Raw genomic sequence first — 16093 nt, forward strand, 5'->3', positions numbered from 1 at the left:
CTAGAACAGACGTCTGCAGGCTTTGCTCCTAGGGCCTGGAGAGCGCTGAGGACGCACCTGGGGACTTGAACTTGGAGAGGGAGGTAGAGGTTGCAGTGGTGAGGTGGGGAAGGGCCTCAGAAGGTGGAAATCCACGTCGTAGGCGGGATTAGAAGAGCGCCTCACTGGACTAGGGGTGGGGGCCCAAGCACGGAGATATGGGATGGGCCCCTGCGGGCCGGCTGGAGGGTCCATCCATTGCTCCTCGAAGGCCTCTATTTTTCTGACGATCTCTGGCATAAATTCGCAGAAGAATCCCTGCTCGACGACCATGTTCTCACCGAGGGGTCTCAGGAAGGCGCCCAGTTCCGGGTCTTCAGGACAGTCTCCCTGGCCTCCTGGGCGTTGGTCGGTGGCTCCCACGAGGCCCTCAGGGATCAGAATGAGGTTGTGTCCTTGGAGACTCACTTGCAGGACAGAGCTTGGCGCAGGCTGTAGCACCAGGTCGCCGTCGTCCATGGGTACCTGTAAGGAGCAGCCCGCGGCCACAACCACCACGGAGGTGAGCGCGGTGGCGTTGGCTGCTGCTGCAGAGTTTTGCAAGGTGGGTTCCGCCGGGGCCTCTGCAGGGTCTGCAGGGTCGTCTAGTCGGCGGCGTTTGGCAGGGCCAGGTCCTCCAGGCTGTGGTCCCCCGCAGGGCGCAGGGCAGGCGCTGGGGCTGCGTGGACGAATGCCCACCATGTCGACAGCGCTGTGGTGGATGCTCCCGTTTCGGGGCAAAGTGAGTGCGGGGCGCAGGCGGCGCGGTCCTGCGCGTGCTGACAGTCAGGTCCAGAGGACAGGGGAGGTGCGCTAAGCTTTCGAGTGGGCGGCAGTCCTAGCTTCTTTGGATCTGCGCCCACTGCTGTGCTTGGCGTCCCACTTTGGAACCTTGCAACTATGCACTGACCCGGATGCGCCCTGGAGGGCCAATTATATTGCCCGCGCAACCCAAGTTCCAGTGTCACGCTAAGCTCCGCCCCTACGGAGCTCCGCCCCTAGATGGGAGGAGTCGGCTGGCTAACAGCTTTGGCTGTGGTGTGTCTCTGTGGGGAAATACCTAGTGGGCAGAATCACTGGTGTTTCTTGCGTGGAGGGATAAAAACAGGCGTAGAATTTCAAGATGGCTAACGTTAGAATTCATGTCTTCCAGGATTCTGGGGAAAACACTCAAAAAGTCCCCTGCACCTAGTAATCCCCAACCGCCAACCCACCCAAAGGCTACTTAAAGTGCCCCCCCACTTTGTCCTTTCTGCTGCTGGGGATTGAACTCAGGGACTTACAAATGCTAAGCAAGATTCCAGTTCTGAGTATTTTATTATTATTATTATTTTGAGGGGATGGGGAGGTACTTAGAACTTGGGGGCACTGCATCACTGAGCCACATCCCCAGCTCTTTATGTATTTTATTTAGAGTTAGGATCTTGGTAGGTTGTTTAGAGCCTAACTGTTGCTGAGATTGACTTTGAACTCCTGATCCTCTTTCCTCAGCCTGCTGAGTTGCTGGGATTGCAGGCTTGCACCACCATGCCCGGCCTGAAATTCTTTTTAATGTTTGACAATCGTTTTATCTTAAGAATAAATGAAAAATGTAGATTTTTCTTTTAGGAAAAGTGCATTTTAAATACTAAAATGAAAAGCTTTATGGCAGTTTGTTCCTGAAGGTTAAGGCCTGTAATAAAATTGTTAATTGCATTATTAAAATTAAAGCAATACAATTAACTTTTTTTTCTTTTTTATTGAGCACTTACTTATATGTCCACCATTTTACTGTTTTAAAAAATGATTTTTCTAGGCGTAGTGGTGCATGTCTGTAATCCGGGCGATTTGGCCAGTTGAAACCAGAGGATCCCAAGTTGAAAGCCCGCCTCAACAATTTAAAGAGATCTTAAGCAATTTAGAGAGACCCTGTCTCAAGAAAAAAAAAAAAAAAAAAAAAAAAACGGGCTGGGGATTTGGCTCAGTGGTTAAATTGTTATCCCTGGGTTCAATCCTTGGTACTTCCTCACCCTGGTCTTGCCAGATATGATCTTTTTTTTCCCCTTACAACAGCTGAGGCTCTAAGTGGTAAAGCAAAATTTCCCATAATTAAACACTTCATTTATGTTTGTTGTAGAATCAAATGCAATCGTGACTTTAAATCAATTATACTTAATTTAGGTATTTATTGTGTACACCTAACGAACACTGATTTGGTACTGTGTGTGCCTTTCATATTAACATGTGTGTCTACCCTGTTTTATTTCCAATGTTTCTATTTCTTGGTTTACATTCGCGGGAGCCCAATGTGTTTCAATTTCACTACATTCTTGCAAACATTTATCTCTCATATGCCTGCCTGTCTGCTGGCCTGCCTGCTTTTCTTCCATTCATCAGTGCCTATAAAATGTACAGAATGGCAACTTTCACTGTGGCTCATTGGTTACTACACAAAACCATAAATGGATCAATTTCATTCCCCAGTGCTTCCCTCACTATTCCTTCTTTTCTCCCCTGATCCCTTCCCTCTACTCTCCCATCTCCCTTCTAATTTCATGGGGTCCTTTTTTTCCCTCCTAGTTTCCACACATGGGAGAAAACACATGGTACTTTTCTCTCTGATTTTGACTTATTCACTCAAAAAAATTATGGTCTCCAGTTTCATCTATTCTTCTGCAAGTGACATTTTTGTTCTTCTTTATGTCTGAATAAAACTGCATTTTGTGTGTGTGCATATGTGTGTGTGTGTGTGTGTGTGTGTATATATATATATATATATATATATATATATATATATGATATTCTTTATCCATTTATCTGTTGACAGACACCTTGGTTGATCCCATTACTTGGCTAATGTGAATTGTGCTGCAATAAAGATGGTATGCATGCTATCTGTAAAATGTGCTGTCTTTATTTTTTATTTTTTGACAAATACCCAAATGTGGTATAGCTGGATCATATGGAAGATTTATTTTTAGCCTTTTGAAGAACCCCCATACTGATTTCCATAGTGGCTGTACTAATTTATATTCCCACCAACAGTGTGTAAGAGTTTCTTACCCCATCATCCCATCCTCACCAGCATTTATTGTTTGTATTCTTGATGGCTGCACTTCTAACTGAAGTCAGATGGAATCTCAGTATAGGTTATTTGTTTGTTTGTTTGTTTTTGTACTGGGGAATGAACCCAGGGGCCTTTAACCACTGAGCCACATCCCGAGGTCCTTATTTGTATTCTATTTAGAGACAGGGTCTCACTGAGTTGCTAAAGGCCTCACTAAGTTGCTGGGGCTGGATTTGAACTCACAATCTTTCTGCCTCAGCCTCCCTAGCAGTTGGGATTGCAGGCGTACACCACTGCTCAGTATAGTTTTGATATGCATTTCCCTTTATTTATTTATTTTTATTGGTGCAGATTATCCAACCCAGGGCCTTGCTGGTGCTAAGCAAGTGCTGTGCTGCTGAGCCACATCCCCTACCCTGTTGTGCATTTCCCTGGTGGCTAAAAATGTTGAACATTTTTTTATATAATTGTTGACCCTTCATACTTCTTTTGAGAAGTGTCTGTACACTTCATGTACCCATTTATCGACTGGGTTACTTGCCTTGCAAGCATTTCTTATTGCTGGATTCTTAAATCTTTTCCTACCCGATATAGTAAAGTGCTACCCTGTGTTTTTATTTTGCATTTCTGATTACCTGTGTGGCCACATCATTTTTTTTCATATAATTATTGGCAATTATTTTCTTATATTTTCTATAAAATATTCCTCTCTTCTATTTTTTTTTTACTTTAATAAATTGGGTCTCAGAATACTACACACCATTTACTTCTCAGATGTCTAATGAAGTGTCTATGGCTCTCCTATAGTCTTTTATGACCTGATTATCTGATTCCCTATTATTCTTACAGTTCTACTTCTGGTATACTTTGTGGTTATTTGAATATTCTCATAGACTATTTCTGACAGGTGACCTCTAAGTCCTCTTTCTTTTCAACACTTTTGTCCTGCCTCCTGTAAGACTTATATGCTTATATGCTTGTACTGTGGATCATTCTTTTCTCCAAGCTTCTGAGAGTTGCTTTTAAGAATGTGAGTACTGTCTTAACAAAGTCCTTGCCAGGGTGTTAAAACTCTCTTGTATTACAGGAGAATTCTTCTAAATTTCCAAACTCTCTCTTTAACAGGCTGATATCCAGCAGCTTCAGTTTTATACTTGATTCCTACTGGTTTATGTTGGGTGAATCCTGCAGAACAGACACATACACCTGCACACACACACACACACATGCATGCACACACTCGCGCAGGCACACACACACACACACACACACACACACACACAATTATGTGCCTTTCTTCCCTCCCCTTCATTGTTTACAGGCCCATATTTCTGGGCTTAACTTTAATTACTGGCCTTGTGGTGGAGAGGAGTTAAGGGAAGGTTTTGAGGTCAATTCATGTTGCCTTGCCAGGGAGCTGCTTCTGTCAACTTAATGCAAGGCACTGTCAACCATTAACAGAGAAGACCAGGCCAGTTCTCCAGGCTTGGGGTCTGGGAATTCAAGATATTCAAATCTGTCCACCTGGTTGTCTTTACCCCATGTGTCAGAGCCCAATCAGAGGTGTGACCTCACCAGCACAGACTTGCCTAATTTGAGAATTCAACCTATCTGTTCAGTAAACTCTGGGTCAGGTGCTTAGGTTCCTACCCCTAGCTCCAAGAGATGTAAGACTAATTGTATGAGTTGAAGAGACTGCCTGGATCTCATATTTAGATTTCATTGGTAATTAACCATCCTTCTCATTCCCAAATGCATTGATTATTTTAGAAATGGTCATTCAATTCCACACTACTGTTTTTTTGTTTTTTTGTTTGTTTGTTATTTTTGTGTTTTGTATTGGTACCAGGGATTGAACCCAGGGAACCTCAACCACTGATCCACACTCCCTGTTCTTTTTTGTAGTTTAGAGACAGGGTCTCACTGAGTTGCTTAGGGCCTCACTAAGTTGCTGAGGATGGCTTTGAACTTGTGACCCTCCTGCCTCAACCTTCAGATGTTGGGATGGTCTTCTGGGAATACGGGAGCCACCACACCAATCCCGCCCACTACTCTTTCTTAGTGCAGCTCTCCACTGTCATTCCAACCCTGGGGCTCTTGCCCCTAATTTCTTGAATGCTTTTTACTCTATTCCATATTGATTCTGTCACAATTCCTAATGATTTAAAAATATGTTTGGATGATTCTTCCAAAACACTGGTATGACTGGATCTTTCATGATTCTGAAGCAATCCAAACTCCTGTATCTCCCATTTCCCTGATTTCTAGGGATGTTGAACATTTTGAACATTTTTTTTTCATGTTTGTTGGTCGTTTGTATTTCTTCTTTTCAGAAGTGTGTTTAGTTCTTTTGCCCACTTATTGATTGATTCTTTTGTGATTTGGGGGGGGGATTAAGATTTTTGAGTCCTTAATATATTCTAAGTATGAATTCCCTGTCAGTAGAGTAGTGGTAAAGATTTCCTCATTCTGTAAGCCCTTTATTCATGCTCTTAATTTTTTCCTTTGGGACATCAGTGCAATGGAAGAAGGGAATTGAGGGAGAAGGAGGAGGAGTGGGCAAAGTGTGGAGCTGTGGAGTGAAATTGATCATATTATGCTATGTACATATGTGAATATGTCATAGTGCATTCTGTCATTATGTATTATCTATAAAGCAACTGATTAAAAAGCTAAAAATAAATAGAAGGAAGACTAGTAGAGAGGAAGAGGAACAGGGGAGAGTGGAGAGAAGGGAAAGTGGAAGTAATGGTTATTAAAATGGAACCAATTATATTCTATGCATATATGAGTGTCAAAAATGTACCCCACTATTATGTATAACTATAATGCAATAATAAAAACATTTAAAAATCAAGGAACACAAAGTGTAAAATAAGACAATTTAAAAATATACTACAATGAGTAGAAAAGTCACATCTAAAAGGAATAACAACTTGATTCGCAGACTTTTTATCTTGCAATCACAAAAATGGCAATAGGCGAATATTGTTCAAACAGTTATATATCATTTTATATTTAAGAATGAATATGTAATAACGGCGTTTTTTCTTTTTAAAATTTATTTTGCCTTACAATTCTTAATACACAACTATACAATAATTTATCATATCTCTGATTATATATAAGCTGTGTTGACACCAAATTGAAATGTTCATACATGAGTAATAATGGCCTTTTCAGGCATACAATACTAAGAGAGTTTATCATGCAAAACCATGTTCAAATTTATAGAACCAAGATAGTTTACCACACATAGGACATGGTGGAAATAACTATGAAAGGATATTCTTCAGCCAGATGAAAATTGAGGCTAGACTGAATGAGTAGAATGTTAAGAATAAAAAGGTAGGAAAGAATTGGTAATGTGGATTTGGAGTTGTAGCTCAGCAGTAGAACCCTTGCCTAGTCCATGGAGGCACTGGGTTCAATCCTCAGCATCACATTAAAAAATAGATAAATGAATAAACTAAAGGTATTTTCAGGTACAACTAAAAATTAAAAATAATAATTAGTAAGGTGCGGTGGTCAATCTGAATAGTTACTGATGTTTTGAAATGAAATGACCCTTTGGCTTCAGTTTTGTAATATTTTACTTTATAGAAATGAAGCAAACATGGTAATAAATTAACATTTCAAATGTTACAAGTTTTATTTACATTAGAAAAAAATCAGGGTACAATTTAAATGGTAGAAAACACTGTGGAATAGCAGTAAAGCAAACATTTCCATCAGTCTATTGGTTTAAATCACCAGATGAACTTATTTAAAAAATATATTCCAATGCATGCTGACAACATCTGATAAAATTCCACATAAATCTCATTTACATTAAGAAGTAAGATTGGAAGAGAATTTCTTCAACAGGTTAAGAGACTGCTGAGAACAAACACCATACAATCAGATGTGGCAACCATCATAGTATTTGGCAGTTCACTGGGGCAGCAGCTGGAAAAATCAAGAACTAGACATGCTATGGCTGAATGTCTTCATAAATCCATGGGAAAACACAGAAGGAAACTCACAGCATAAGAAAGCCAGTGCTTTCTTGGTTTGGGGAAAAAAGAGGGGAATGGCGACATGAGTTAAAAAGTGCATTTGAGAGAAAACAACGTCTACAAAATGCAGGGAAATGGTGTGTGTGTGTGTGTGTGTGTGTGTGTGTGTGTGTGTGTGTTTGTTTAGAGAATGATCCTGTGAAGAATCCCCCAAATCTGAAAACACAGTTTTTGGTTTTCCTGAAGATTTTCCATTTCCAAGATGAAATGTGGAATCTGCCTTCTCTTCGTGATGTCTTTATTTCCTTACAATCGGGTACAGAAAAAACAATTGTCAGCACAGAATTGCTGACTATTGAGGGGCTCTGGGGATCCAGCAGGCCCCCCAGGAGAGTGTCCAGGAGTTGGGTCCGGTGGTGGGGTGGGGAGAAGTTCCTTTCTTCCTAGAACAGACGTCTGCAGGCTTTGCTCCTAGGGCCTGGAGAGCGCTGAGGACGCACCTGGGGACTTGAACTTGGAGAGGGAGGTAGAGGTTGCAGTGGTGAGGTGGGGAAGGGCCTCAGAAGGTGGAAATCCACGTCGTAGGCGGGATTAGAAGAGCGCCTCACTGGACTAGGGGTGGGGGCCCAAGCACGGAGATATGGGATGGGCCCCTGCGGGCCGGCTGGAGGGTCCATCCATTGCTCCTCGAAGGCCTCTATTTTTCTGACGATCTCTGGCATAAATTCGCAGAAGAATCCCTGCTCGACGACCATGTTCTCACCGAGGGGTCTCAGGAAGGCGCCCAGTTCCGGGTCTTCAGGACAGTCTCCCTGGCCTCCTGGGCGTTGGTCGGTGGCTCCCACGAGGCCCTCAGGGATCAGAATGAGGTTGTGTCCTTGGAGACTCACTTGCAGGACAGAGCTTGGCGCAGGCTGTAGCACCAGGTCGCCGTCGTCCATGGGTACCTGTAAGGAGCAGCCCGCGGCCACAACCACCACGGAGGTGAGCGCGGTGGCGTTGGCTGCTGCTGCAGAGTTTTGCAAGGTGGGTTCCGCCGGGGCCTCTGCAGGGTCTGCAGGGTCGTCTAGTCGGCGGCGTTTGGCAGGGCCAGGTCCTCCAGGCTGTGGTCCCCCGCAGGGCGCAGGGCAGGCGCTGGGGCTGCGTGGACGAATGCCCACCATGTCGACAGCGCTGTGGTGGATGCTCCCGTTTCGGGGCAAAGTGAGTGCGGGGCGCAGGCGGCGCGGTCCTGCGCGTGCTGACAGTCAGGTCCAGAGGACAGGTGAGGTGCGCTAAGCTTTCGAGTGGGCGGCAGTCCTAGCTTCTTTGGATCTGCGCCCACTGCTGTGCTTGGCGTCCCACTTTGGAACCTTGCAACTATGCACTGACCCGGATGCGCCCTGGAGGGCCAATTATATTGCCCGCGCAACCCAAGTTCCAGTGTCACGCTAAGCTCCGCCCCTACGGAGCTCCGCCCCTAGATGGGAGGAGTCGGCTGGCTAACAGCTTTGGCTGTGGTGTGTCTCTGTGGGGAAATACCTAGTGGGCAGAATCACTGGTGTTTCTTGCGTGGAGGGATAAAAACAGGCGTAGAATTTCAAGATGGCTAACGTTAGAATTCATGTCTTCCAGGATTCTGGGGAAAACACTCAAAAAGTCCCCTGCACCTAGTAATCCCCAACCGCCAACCCACCCAAAGGCTACTTAAAGTGCCCCCCCACTTTGTCCTTTCTGCTGCTGGGGATTGAACTCAGGGACTTACAAATGCTAAGCAAGATTCCAGTTCTGAGTATTTTATTATTATTATTATTTTGAGGGGATGGGGAGGTACTTAGAACTCGGGGGCACTGCATCACTGAGCCACATCCCCAGCTCTTTATGTATTTTATTTAGAGTTAGGATCTTGGTAGGTTGTTTAGAGCCTAACTGTTGCTGAGATTGACTTTGAACTCCTGATCCTCTTTCCTCAGCCTGCTGAGTTGCTGGGATTGCAGGCTTGCACCACCATGCCCGGCCTGAAATTCTTTTTAATGTTTGACAATCGTTTTATCTTAAGAATAAATGAAAAATGTAGATTTTTCTTTTAGGAAAAGTGCATTTTAAATACTAAAATGAAAAGCTTTATGGCAGTTTGTTCCTGAAGGTTAAGGCCTGTAATAAAATTGTTAATTGCATTATTAAAATTAAAGCAATACAATTAACTTTTTTTTCTTTTTTATTGAGCACTTACTTATATGTCCACCATTTTACTGTTTTAAAAAATGATTTTTCTAGGCGTAGTGGTGCATGTCTGTAATCCGGGCGATTTGGCCAGTTGAAACCAGAGGATCCCAAGTTGAAAGCCCGCCTCAACAATTTAAAGAGATCTTAAGCAATTTAGAGAGACCCTGTCTCAAGAAAAAAAAAAAAAAAAAAAAAAAAACGGGCTGGGGATTTGGCTCAGTGGTTAAATTGTTATCCCTGGGTTCAATCCTTGGTACTTCCTCACCCTGGTCTTGCCAGATATGATCTTTTTTTTCCCCTTACAACAGCTGAGGCTCTAAGTGGTAAAGCAAAATTTCCCATAATTAAACACTTCATTTATGTTTGTTGTAGAATCAAATGCAATCGTGACTTTAAATCAATTATACTTAATTTAGGTATTTATTGTGTACACCTAACGAACACTGATTTGGTACTGTGTGTGCCTTTCATATTAACATGTGTGTCTACCCTGTTTTATTTCCAATGTTTCTATTTCTTGGTTTACATTCGCGGGAGCCCAATGTGTTTCAATTTCACTACATTCTTGCAAACATTTATCTCTCATATGCCTGCCTGTCTGCTGGCCTGCCTGCTTTTCTTCCATTCATCAGTGCCTATAAAATGTACAGAATGGCAACTTTCACTGTGGCTCATTGGTTACTACACAAAACCATAAATGGATCAATTTCATTCCCCAGTGCTTCCCTCACTATTCCTTCTTTTCTCCCCTGATCCCTTCCCTCTACTCTCCCATCTCCCTTCTAATTTCATGGGGTCCTTTTTTTCCCTCCTAGTTTCCACACATGGGAGAAAACACATGGTACTTTTCTCTCTGATTTTGACTTATTCACTCAAAAAAATTATGGTCTCCAGTTTCATCTATTCTTCTGCAAGTGACATTTTTGTTCTTCTTTATGTCTGAATAAAACTGCATTTTGTGTGTGTGCATATGTGTGTGTGTGTGTGTGTGTGTGTATATATATATATATATATATATATATATATATATATATGATATTCTTTATCCATTTATCTGTTGACAGACACCTTGGTTGATCCCATTACTTGGCTAATGTGAATTGTGCTGCAATAAAGATGGTATGCATGCTATCTGTAAAATGTGCTGTCTTTATTTTTTATTTTTTGACAAATACCCAAATGTGGTATAGCTGGATCATATGGAAGATTTATTTTTAGCCTTTTGAAGAACCCCCATACTGATTTCCATAGTGGCTGTACTAATTTATATTCCCACCAACAGTGTGTAAGAGTTTCTTACCCCATCATCCCATCCTCACCAGCATTTATTGTTTGTATTCTTGATGGCTGCACTTCTAACTGAAGTCAGATGGAATCTCAGTATAGGTTATTTGTTTGTTTGTTTGTTTTTGTACTGGGGAATGAACCCAGGGGCCTTTAACCACTGAGCCACATCCCGAGGTCCTTATTTGTATTCTATTTAGAGACAGGGTCTCACTGAGTTGCTAAAGGCCTCACTAAGTTGCTGGGGCTGGATTTGAACTCACAATCTTTCTGCCTCAGCCTCCCTAGCAGTTGGGATTGCAGGCGTACACCACTGCTCAGTATAGTTTTGATATGCATTTCCCTTTATTTATTTATTTTTATTGGTGCAGATTATCCAACCCAGGGCCTTGCTGGTGCTAAGCAAGTGCTGTGCTGCTGAGCCACATCCCCTACCCTGTTGTGCATTTCCCTGGTGGCTAAAAATGTTGAACATTTTTTTATATAATTGTTGACCCTTCATACTTCTTTTGAGAAGTGTCTGTACACTTCATGTACCCATTTATCGACTGGGTTACTTGCCTTGCAAGCATTTCTTATTGCTGGATTCTTAAATCTTTTCCTACCCGATATAGTAAAGTGCTACCCTGTGTTTTTATTTTGCATTTCTGATTACCTGTGTGGCCACATCATTTTTTTTCATATAATTATTGGCAATTATTTTCTTATATTTTCTATAAAATATTCCTCTCTTCTATTTTTTTTTACTTTAATAAATTGGGTCTCAGAATACTACACACCATTTACTTCTCAGATGTCTAATGAAGTGTCTATGGCTCTCCTATAGTCTTTTATGACCTGATTATCTGATTCCCTATTATTCTTACAGTTCTACTTCTGGTATACTTTGTGGTTATTTGAATATTCTCATAGACTATTTCTGACAGGTGACCTCTAAGTCCTCTTTCTTTTCAACACTTTTGTCCTGCCTCCTGTAAGACTTATATGCTTATATGCTTGTACTGTGGATCATTCTTTTCTCCAAGCTTCTGAGAGTTGCTTTTAAGAATGTGAGTACTGTCTTAACAAAGTCCTTGCCAGGGTGTTAAAACTCTCTTGTATTACAGGAGAATTCTTCTAAATTTCCAAACTCTCTCTTTAACAGGCTGATATCCAGCAGCTTCAGTTTTATACTTGATTCCTACTGGTTTATGTTGGGTGAATCCTGCAGAACAGACACATACACCTGCACACACACACACACACATGCATGCACACACTCGCGCAGGCACACACACACACACACACACACACACACACACAATTATGTGCCTTTCTTCCCTCCCCTTCATTGTTTACAGGCCCATATTTCTGGGCTTAACTTTAATTACTGGCCTTGTGGTGGAGAGGAGTTAAGGGAAGGTTTTGAGGTCAATTCATGTTGCCTTGCCAGGGAGCTGCTTCTGTCAACTTAATGCAAGGCACTGTCAACCATTAACAGAGAAGACCAGGCCAGTTCTCCAGGCTTGGGGTCTGGGAATTCAAGATATTCAAATCTGTCCACCTGGTTGTCTTTACCCCATGTGTCAGAGCCCAATCAGAGGTGTGACCTCACCAGCACAGACTTGCCTAATTTGAGAATTCAACCTATCTGTTCAGTAAACTCTGGGTCAGGTGCTTAGGTTCCTACCCCTAGCTCCAAGAGATGTAAGACTAATTGTATGAGTTGAAGAGACTGCCTGGATCTCATATTTAGATTTCATTGGTAATTAACCATCCTTCTCATTCCCAAATGCATTGATTATTTTAGAAATGGTCATTCAATTCCACACTACTGTTTTTTTGTTTTTTTGTTTGTTTGTTATTTTTGTGTTTTGTATTGGTACCAGGGATTGAACCCAGGGAACCTCAACCACTGATCCACACTCCCTGTTCTTTTTTGTAGTTTAGAGACAGGGTCTCACTGAGTTGCTTAGGGCCTCACTAAGTTGCTGAGGATGGCTTTGAACTTGTGACCCTCCTGCCTCAACCTTCAGATGTTGGGATGGTCTTCTGGGAATACGGGAGCCACCACACCAATCCCGCCCACTACTCTTTCTTAGTGCAGCTCTCCACTGTCATTCCAACCCTGGGGCTCTTGCCCCTCATTTCTTGAATGCTTTTTACTCTATTCCATATTGATTCTGTCACAATTCCTAATGATTTAAAAATATGTTTGGATGATTCTTCCAAAACACTGGTATGACTGGATCTTTCATGATTCTGAAGCAATCCAAACTCCTGTATCTCCCATTTCCCTGATTTCTAGGGATGTTGAACATTTTGAACATTTTTTTTCATGTTTGTTAGTCGTTTGTATTTCTTCTTTTCAGAAGTGTGTTTAGTTCTTTTGCCCACTTATTGATTGGTTCTTTTGTGACTTGGGGGGGGGATTAAGATTTTTGAGTTCTTAATATATTCTAAGTATGAATTCCCTGTCAGAAGAGTAGTGGTAAAGATTTCCTCATTCTGTAAGCCCTTTATTCATGCTCTTAATTTTTTCCTTTGGGACATCAGTGGAATGGAAGAAGGGAATTGAGGGAGAAGGAGGAGGAGTGGGCAAAGTGTGGAGCTGTGGAGTGAAATTGATCATATTATGCTATGTACATATGTGAATATGTCATAGTGCATTCTGTCATTATGTATTATCTATAAAGCAACTGATTAAAAAGCTAAAAATAAATAGAAGGAAGACTAGTAGAGAGGAAGAGGAACAGGGGAGAGTGGAGAGAAGGGAAAGTGGAAGTAATGGTTATTAAAATGGAACCAATTATATTCTATGCATATATGAGTGTCAAAAATGTACCCCACTATTATGTATAACTATAATGCAATAATAAAAACATTTAAAAATCAAGGAACACAAAGTGTAAAATAAGACAATTTAAAAATATACTACAATGAGTAGAAAAGTCACATCTAAAAGGAATAACAACTTGATTCGCAGACTTTTTATCTTGCAATCACAAAAATGGCAATAGGCGAATATTGTTCAAACAGTTATATATCATTTTATATTTAAGAATGAATATGTAATAACGGCGTTTTTTCTTTTTAAAATTTATTTTGCCTTACAATTCTTAATACACAACTATACAATAATTTATCATATCTCTGATTATATATAAGCTGTGTTGACACCAAATTGAAATGTTCATACATGAGTAATAATGGCCTTTTCAGGCATACAATACTAAGAGAGTTTATCATGCAAAACCATGTTCAAATTTATAGAACCAAGATAGTTTACCACACATAGGACATGGTGGAAATAACTATGAAAGGATATTCTTCAGCCAGATGAAAATTGAGGCTAGACTGAATGAGTAGAATGTTAAGAATAAAAAGGTAGGAAAGAATTGGTAATGTGGATTTGGAGTTGTAGCTCAGCAGTAGAACCCTTGCCTAGTCCATGGAGGCACTGGGTTCAATCCTCAGCATCACATTAAAAAATAGATAAATGAATAAACTAAAGGTATTTTCAGGTACAACTAAAAATTAAAAATAATAATTAGTAAGGTGCGGTGGTCAATCTGAATAGTTACTGATGTTTTGAAATGAAATGACCCTTTGGCTTCAGTTTTGTAATATTTTACTTTATAGAAATGAAGCAAACATGGTAATAAATTAACATTTCAAATGTTACAAGTTTTATTTACATTAGAAAAAAATCAGGGTACAATTTAAATGGTAGAAAACACTGTGGAATAGCAGTAAAGCAAACATTTCCATCAGTCTATTGGTTTAAATCACCAGATGAACTTATTTAAAAAATATATTCCAATGCATGCTGACAACATCTGATAAAATTCCACATAAATCTCATTTACATTAAGAAGTAAGATTGGAAGAGAATTTCTTCAACAGGTTAAGAGACTGCTGAGAACAAACACCATACAATCAGATGTGGCAACCATCATAGTATTTGGCAGTTCACTGGGGCAGCAGCTGGAAAAATCAAGAACTAGACATGCTATGGCTGAATGTCTTCATAAATCCATGGGAAAACACAGAAGGAAACTCACAGCATAAGAAAGCCAGTGCTTTCTTGGTTTGGGGAAAAAAGAGGGGAATGGCGACATGAGTTAAAAAGTGCATTTGAGAGAAAACAACGTCTACAAAATGCAGGGAAATGGGGTGTGTGTGTGTGTGTGTGTGTGTGTGTGTGTGTGTGTGTGTGTTTAGAGAATGATCCTGTGAAGAATCCCCCAAATCTGAAAACACAGTTTTTGGTTTTCCTGAAGATTTTCCATTTCCAAGATGAAATGTGGAATCTGCCTTCTCTTCGTGATGTCTTTATTTCCTTACAATCGGGTACAGAAAAAACAATTGTCAGCACAGAATTGCTGACTATTGAGGGGCTCTGGGGATCCAGCAGGCCCCCCAGGAGAGTGTCCAGGAGTTGGGTCCGGTGGTGGGGTGGGGAGAAGTTCCTTTCTTCCTAGAACAGACGTCTGCAGGCTTTGCTCCTAGGGCCTGGAGAGCGCTGAGGACGCACCTGGGGACTTGAACTTGGAGAGGGAGGTAGAGGTTGCAGTGGTGAGGTGGGGAAGGGCCTCAGAAGGTGGAAATCCACGTCGTAGGCGGGATTAGAAGAGCGCCTCACTGGACTAGGGGTGGGGGCCCAAGCACGGAGATATGGGATGGGCCCCTGCGGGCCGGCTGGAGGGTCCATCCATTGCTCCTCGAAGGCCTCTATTTTTCTGACGATCTCTGGCATAAATTCGCAGAAGAATCCCTGCTCGACGACCATGTTCTCACCGAGGGGTCTCAGGAAGGCGCCCAGTTCCGGGTCTTCAGGACAGTCTCCCTGGCCTCCTGGGCGTTGGTCGGTGGCTCCCACGAGGCCCTCAGGGATCAGAATGAGGTTGTGTCCTTGGAGACTCACTTGCAGGACAGAGCTTGGCGCAGGCTGTAGCACCAGGTCGCCGTCGTCCATGGGTACCTGTAAGGAGCAGCCCGCGGCCACAACCACCACGGAGGTGAGCGCGGTGGCGTTGGCTGCTGCTGCAGAGTTTTGCAAGGTGGGTTCCGCCGGGGCCTCTGCAGGGTCTGCAGGGTCGTCTAGTCGGCGGCGTTTGGCAGGGCCAGGTCCTCCAGGCTGTGGTCCCCCGCAGGGCGCAGGGCAGGCGCTGGGGCTGCGTGGACGAATGCCCACCATGTCGACAGCGCTGTGGTGGATGCTCCCGTTTCGGGGCAAAGTGAGTGCGGGGCGCAGGCGGCGCGGTCCTGCGCGTGCTGACAGTCAGGTCCAGAGGACAGGTGAGGTGCGCTAAGCTTTCGAGTGGGCGGCAGTCCTAGCTTCTTTGGATCTGCGCCCACTGCTGTGCTTGGCGTCCCACTTTGGAACCTTGCAACTATGCACTGACCCGGATGCGCCCTGGAGGGCCAATTATATTGCCCGCGCAACCCAAGTTCCAGTGTCACGCTAAGCTCCGCCCCTACGGAGCTCCGCCCCTAGATGGGAGGAGTCGGCTGGCTAACAGCTTTGGCTGTGGTGTGTCTCTGTGGGGAAATACCTAGT

The 16093-nt window shown here is 42.8% G+C and overlaps 3 protein-coding genes across 3 annotated transcripts; all 3 read right to left on the bottom strand.

Moving 5' to 3' along the window:
* Positions 1–720, bottom strand: LOC308653332 (proline-rich protein 23C-like; the record flags this gene model as incomplete). Its single annotated transcript, XM_081301932.1, has 1 exon — positions 1–720. The coding sequence occupies one exon, from the start codon at positions 718–720 to the stop codon at positions 1–3; it is 720 nt and encodes a 239-aa protein (XP_081158058.1).
* Positions 721–7505: 6785 nt separating this feature from the next.
* On the bottom strand, positions 7506–8225 carry LOC308653333 (proline-rich protein 23C-like; the record flags this gene model as incomplete). Its single annotated transcript, XM_081301933.1, has 1 exon — positions 7506–8225. One exon carries the CDS (start codon positions 8223–8225, stop codon positions 7506–7508), a length of 720 nt encoding a protein of 239 aa, XP_081158059.1.
* A 6785-nt stretch (positions 8226–15010) lies between these two features.
* On the bottom strand, positions 15011–15730 carry LOC308653334 (proline-rich protein 23C-like; the record flags this gene model as incomplete). Its single annotated transcript, XM_081301934.1, has 1 exon — positions 15011–15730. One exon carries the CDS (start codon positions 15728–15730, stop codon positions 15011–15013), a length of 720 nt encoding a protein of 239 aa, XP_081158060.1.
* Positions 15731–16093: the final 363 nt, after the last annotated feature.

Source organism: Spermophilus citellus, assembly GCF_964194105.1.
Source record: "Spermophilus citellus genome assembly, chromosome: 7".
NCBI classification, from domain to species: Eukaryota; Metazoa; Chordata; class Mammalia; order Rodentia; family Sciuridae; genus Spermophilus; species Spermophilus citellus.